Source organism: Ammodytes marinus (genome assembly GCF_949987685.1).
Source record: "Ammodytes marinus genome assembly, chromosome: 18".
NCBI lineage: Eukaryota > Metazoa > Chordata > Actinopteri > Uranoscopiformes > Ammodytidae > Ammodytes > Ammodytes marinus.
In genome coordinates this window covers 22,580,267-22,586,754 of record NC_137222.1, presented here as the reverse complement: position 1 = coordinate 22,586,754, position 6,488 = coordinate 22,580,267, and the positions used below count along the sequence as shown (strand labels likewise).

Genomic DNA, 6,488 nt, shown 5'->3' with positions numbered 1-6,488 from the left:
ATATCTCTCCAACATCCTCTCCTCACACGTCTGTCACCATTTGTCATTCCTCAGTCGCCTTCTGTCACAATGTCAAACTTCAGTGAAACCTTCAACACAAAGTGTCATCGAGAGGCAAAATCCTCTCGTCAGACGAGATTCGATCAGACAGTTCAAAGCAAAACTATCATCCCATAATATTGAATCCTAACAAATATGACATGCTATAGGTCCACGCACCATCGTCAACTCCCCAGCTTGACGTAATGTCTCGCTACATAAAAGGCCCATGCAGCGCTTCATGCCTTGGCACTGAACATTGGCATTGGACGTGAATCCTTAGGTGGAGAGTTTTGCATTATAGTGGGAATTTTTGGTCTCATTTTGCTGTTGAATAAAAGATTGGATAAGAGCCCTCAGATTTTTCAAACCAAACATATGCAGCATTAGTAGCAAAAGTTGTTGCAGCAAAAAAAATATAATAAAAGGTTCTGGTTGTGGAAAAAGAATAAGCTTGAATGGACTGCCTATAGACTGCATCTCTCAATTGTTTAAACCATTCATCTTGAATGCATGACTGGGAAGAACAGTTATGGTGTGCTTATTGTTTATTTATTTATTTACTACCCGAAAAAGCTGTTAATTCAAGTAAAGATCCCAGAGTTTCCAAGATATGAAATATTGCGAATATTGGGGTAATTCCTATTGAATTATGCATACATAAAAGTGTACTGCAAGGTTTCATGCAGGAATATTGGATTGGATTGGATGTATTTTTTGCCACCCCATGTCCAGCACGTAGGATTGTTCCAAATAGTAAAATATGGATATGTTTGCCAAAACAAAACAGATAACTCACAAAGAAAGTAAACAACTTTACCACACTCTTACCCAATGCTGAATCAGTGGCAAAACTTCCTGTCCGGCCCCTCCCCTCTACTCCAGCCCAATCTTGCCCAATCCTCCCCCAGGATGCCCTACCCGGCTTCTCTGCCCAGGCTGGCATTTATAAGGAGCAGCCAGTCCTGCATGGAGGTCACACAACTTTCTGTACTGACATAGGGAGGGATCACAATTGCACATTATCCCTTTGATTTTATTCAGGATTCAAGAGAAGTTCAAAAGAAGACAGAAAACAGGGCTGGAGATAAAGAAAACTGGTAAGGTTGTATTTATTTAATTGTTTTACTTTAATAATGAAAATAGACTAAACCATTTCCTTTAAGGGGGAATAAAAAAATCTATCTATCTATCTATCTATCTATCTATCTATCTATCTATCTATCTATCTATCTATCTATCTATCTATCTATCTATCTATCTATCTATCTATCTATCTATCTATCTATCTATCTATCTATCTATCTCAAGTTTTTATCTGATAGTATATGGGTTTATGAGGAAATTCTCACCAGATGTGTGAATACTCTCTTTAGAAAACACATGTGTTTCTATTATAATTACATCAACTCTTCTGTTAACCGTAGAGAGTATTGCAATCCTTCTGCGTGAATCTGATTCTTATAAACAGCCTCTGACAGTGTGTTGTCCTGGTTGTGTGTTAGTGACTTTGTTTTTGTTTGTGGCTTCCCTCCTTCACAGACAAGAAACCAATCAGAGATGAAGCTCCTGACACCAGCGCTCGTCATCGTCCTTCTTACAACATCCTCCGCTAAGCCGGTAAGCTAACCACAAAGCTGCATATGAATCTTCCCTCATCCATCCTACTCCCTCACTTGCGCTCTCTGTCTCTCTCTCTCGCTCTCATTGACTGCGCCTCTGTGGTAGTGTAAGCAACATATTTAGACAATTCCATGATTATGTTATTGTATTAGTGCTGTAATACTCGTTTGATTCCCACTTTTCTCTTTTGATTTCAATGGTAGCTTTCATACAGACTGTAATCACAGTAGTTTACACACCTTAACCATCCCTTAGTCCAAGGTATGGTTAAAGCTGGGGTATGTGATTTCTGATTGGTCAAAGTTAACATGAGCTGTACACTTTGACCAATCAGAGCGAGGCTCCAATTCTCTGTTCTTATTGGCTGTTGGGACTGTCCATTCACTTTGGCACGACTTTGTTGGTGTAGAGCGTGTCAGGGAGGGACCATAGGGGAGGGACCAAAGAGAACAAGTGGAGCGGTTGAGGTATTTGGATTTGAATCTCTATCCCAACTGCCATTTTCTCCCCAAATCCTCCACCCCAGCATTAAGGTCCTAGACCAGGGGTGTCACATTTCCCCTCTTGTTTATATGCCAATGATACACCCAGTGTTTTCTGCCTTTGCGTCCAATGTCCAGCAGGGTGAAAATAGTATCCAGCCGAGGTCCCGACCCTCCTAGAGGGGTCCGGGGGTATGCCCCCCCGGGAGATTTTTTAAAGTTTTTAAAGCGAAATGCATGAATCTGGTGCACTTTGAGAGGGAAATTAAGAGGCTAAATCTGAAGAATTTTGTATGAAAAAAAATGGAGACACTGTGTCAGATGAATTAGAAGCTATTTGAGAAGGACAACTAGATTTTCCATAATAATATTAATTTAAAATAAAATATTATGCAGGGTCCTCTGGGATGGGCTTGTTGCTCTTTTTCTTTTATGGGACATATTTCTCTGTAATATAATGAGTGCATTTAAATTATTTAAAAATTAAAAGCGCCATATTACATTATATTTTTAAAATGTGCCACGGGCCAATCAATCAGTGTTTGACACCCCTGCACTAGTGGGTTAACTAAGAAATGCAAAAAAAAAAATATAATTTTTTTTTTCAAAGGGCCATATTACATTATATTTTTAAAATCGGCCGCGGGCCAATAAAAAGCGGGCCGTAGTTTGGACACCCCTGTCCTAGACGATACCTAACAATTTACCAATATAAAATAATCGGTTCAAACTAAAAATGAAAGTCCCCCCTTGAGAACATGAATGTGGCTGATACCATGTCCATGACAAAACCTTATTTTATTATAGGATAATTATTATTTTGACCAAAGAAGTAAAAAAAAACATAATTTTAATTTCAGTTTGACTTTTGAAACAGATGTGTACAAGAAACACGATAAACATAACTCAATGTACCCAATGCCCATCTTGAGGTTAAAAATAACATCCCATGGCAGGAAGGGGATAGCTAAAAATAACAGTAATAATACAATGTAGCACTTTTAGAGGATGGGATGAAATACTTTGTCTTTAGGGTGGCACCAGAGAAAAGGTCTTGAGATAATTCATTCATTTCTGTCTTGTTACATTACATACTATATAGAACATGCAACCTGAAGTGTAAAGTATGTGTCATTTGATATTCCCTACCCAGATTGACCGGCGTGGGCATGACGACACTGACATCAGTGACAGTGACTGGAAACAGGGATGGCTGGCCAGGAACAACTGGCTGTCTGGGTGGTCAAGTGAATCTTCCAGCTACGAGGACTCTTCTTCAGAGTCGGATCAGTCACTGGAGTCAACGGAATCTAGTGAATCTAGTCAATCTTCAGAAAGTAGCTCTTCAGAAAGTAGATCTTCAGAAAGTAGCTCTTCAGAAAGTAGATCTTCAGAAAGTAGCTCTTCAGAAAGTCGATCTTCTGAGGAATCATCTGAGGAACACCTAACCACCGATCAGACCACATTACCAGTCGTGACCACCGCTGGGATGACAGTAACCACCACTCCAGGAGAAGGAAGTACACTCACACCCGATCCAGACACAGCCAGCACGGATGAGCCAAGTGTGACGACCCCCCCGCCAGCAACACAGACGACCACACCTGCTGCTGTCATCACCACCACCGGCAGTGTGACTCGTTGTGTCACCTTGGAGATTCCAACAGAAGCTCCCACCACAGAAAAGAGAGGAGACAATTAAGCAACCGTGATTCATGTTTAACGACTGCGGAAAAAAAAATTAATGCATTTCTGATTACAAATGGTGTCAACACATTTCTTAAGTTGAGGTGCAGGAGTTACACCTCAGCAACCTTCAGATTGTTTTTTAAGTCTTCCGGTTCTTTGTGGGAATTTTGAAAATAGTTTTTGGCTTAAATTAAAGGAAAGAGATGTTGTGGCATTCTTGGTCTGGAGTGTCTTGCTTGTATAATGCCCCGTCAATATAACATGAACAAATCTATGGTTCAGTCATGTTTACCTTTAAAGTATTCACCCATCAGGAGAGTATAGGCAGGATACCTTGATGGATTTCTTCCAGTGTGCCAATGTCAGTGTTTTTAAATAGAGCTGCTTCAAAAAATGCTGTTTGTTTGTTTGTTATTTTTTGTTTCTTTAAGTGAAGCACCTATGACACAAGTAAATAGAACTTAAGACTGTCACTTCATATATATTTCACTGTAACTTTACAATTAAAATCCAGTGTATGTTTTTGCCAGCAGCAGTGTGTTTATAGACAGTGAAGGGTGTGTCCTGTTGTGTTTTTAGCTCTTGTCTGTGTATGCTGAATTAGACTGTGTTATTGCCACTGTGGGTTGGTATAATGATGGGTGAATTCATCTTTGATAAAATATTGCCTAGAGGGCTGAAGACAATACTCTAATGTGGTTGCTTTGTTTATTTCTTATGTGTTTATATCTTAACAGGTGTTCATTTTAATGAAGTGGATCCAACGTGAATTATTTTTATATTCAAGAAAAAAATAAAGTGTCTAAATTACAATGAAAATGCTAGTCAGGGTTATTGTTAGAGTTTAATCAATGGTTTCCTTACATTCTATCGGGCTTAACCGTGTTTATAACGTTTTTATTACCCCCAAGTTGAGTCGTGTGATTATGAGTGTAACACTGTTTCATAGCCTATTGTAAGAAAATGGACGAAGCTGGAGACAATAATTTTAAACATAAAAATATCATCACAAAAGATGTTTTAACTTCACAGTATTATGATGAATGACCAGGAGATTCAGTTTATGTACATTATAGTTCATTTTAGTGAGTTTCTGACTTGATACTTTAAATATTGAAAGACTGTCCTCCAGTGGAATCCAGCCATGCATTTCATTTTGATTTTATGTGTCCAGGTTAAACTGTCTATCTATATTCCCGTTGCTAATCAAATACATGTGTAGGGACAAATATCTTAAAGCCTGGGCACATACAGTACAACCAAAACCCCAAAAATGTATTCATGAAATGTGGGGAAATGATTCTTTAAGGAACTTCTTCTGTACTTCATAGTGGTGAGTGTGCAAATGATGTGAAAGACCACTTTACCTGGTCACATTCTGCATTCGATGTATTTGTCATATAAAACTGTCAGTTAACCTTGGACATTTCAGTCCGAAAATGTATTTCTAATTGCTCAAAAGACAAATCAAGCTGTGATTCATGCATTCATCCAGTTCATTCTCTTTATCTGCAAGCAGTCATTCTGGACTAGAGGCACTGGCATTTCAATGGCTTGGCCCCATCTAGTGGGGAAGGTCCTTTCTTGCAGTTAATGGAGACACAGGCCCTGCGTTCCAAATTGCATACTCTTTATTTTTTCTATTCTACACACTATATCTGATCATAACAATGATCTAGTTAGCATGCAGTAAACAAACAATTGGGACATACTTTTAATTATTTATTCCATTATAACATTGCGCCTTAATCTTTCCTCTTGCTTTTATATCCATCGCATCCCCGGTTGTTTTTATACAGAGGCGCCGTTGGTGTGACGTCACTTCCGGTGCGCACTGGATTGTGGGTCAGAATCGCCCAAATAGCATGCTGTTTTTAACTCTAAAAATCTTGGCTGAATGTAGTAGACATCCGGGTATTTTTAATCATTCTAAATCTGGCCATAAGAATTGGGACGTCCTAGATATATTTTCTACCATACTAAATAGCAGAAAGTATGGGTATTGGAACACAGCCAGGATTTCTGATATAATCATGTCTTGAATGGCCTGTAAATGTCCACATAAATGTTTCAAAGACAGGACCATAAAGAAATGTTCTTGCCAGTTTAGTGGAAAGAACAGGCCTGCACAGAGCCCCATTAAAAACTGTTACTGACTCACAATTAAGGTTGTTTTTTTAAAGATATTTTTTGGCATTTTTATGCTTTATTGACAGTGTAGAGAGACAGAGTTGAAATGGGGCAGAGAGGGGAGTGACATGCAGAGAACGACCGCGGGCTGGAATCGAACCCGGGTCCGCTGCTGGCCGAGGCCCATGGGGGGGGGACCAGGGGCACAACTACCCACTTTCTGGGGGGTATGCAGACACTTAGCTGGCGCCCCCCCCGGATTACAGACTTCCATTTTAAGGCGAGACACGGCAGGCAAAAACATCGTTTTTTTAAGCACTGGTCAATTTTGAGATTTGTGTCTATTTAGCTTCCATAACATCTCTTCTTTCATACTAGTATGGATAAAAGGTCCAAAATATACGTTTTAGGTGTTTATTTTACTAAACTTTGACTGCTTGCGTCTGTATTTTGCTCCTAAATTCGTCAAAAGTGAGCATTCTAACGTAACATACAGCACCGCGACCGCTGTATGAATCATAATAA

The 6,488-nt window shown here is 39.3% G+C and overlaps 1 protein-coding gene across 1 annotated transcript; it reads left to right on the top strand.

Moving 5' to 3' along the window:
• Nucleotides 1-1,018: 1,018 nt before the first annotated feature.
• scpp8 (secretory calcium-binding phosphoprotein 8) lies at nucleotides 1,019-4,860 on the top strand. The gene is made up of 3 exons (XM_080046459.1): nucleotides 1,019-1,139; nucleotides 1,582-1,659; nucleotides 3,298-4,860. Exons 2-3 carry the CDS (start codon nucleotides 1,600-1,602, stop codon nucleotides 3,844-3,846), a joined length of 609 nt encoding a protein of 202 aa, XP_079902585.1. The 5' UTR covers nucleotides 1,019-1,139; nucleotides 1,582-1,599; the 3' UTR covers nucleotides 3,847-4,860.
• Nucleotides 4,861-6,488: the final 1,628 nt, after the last annotated feature.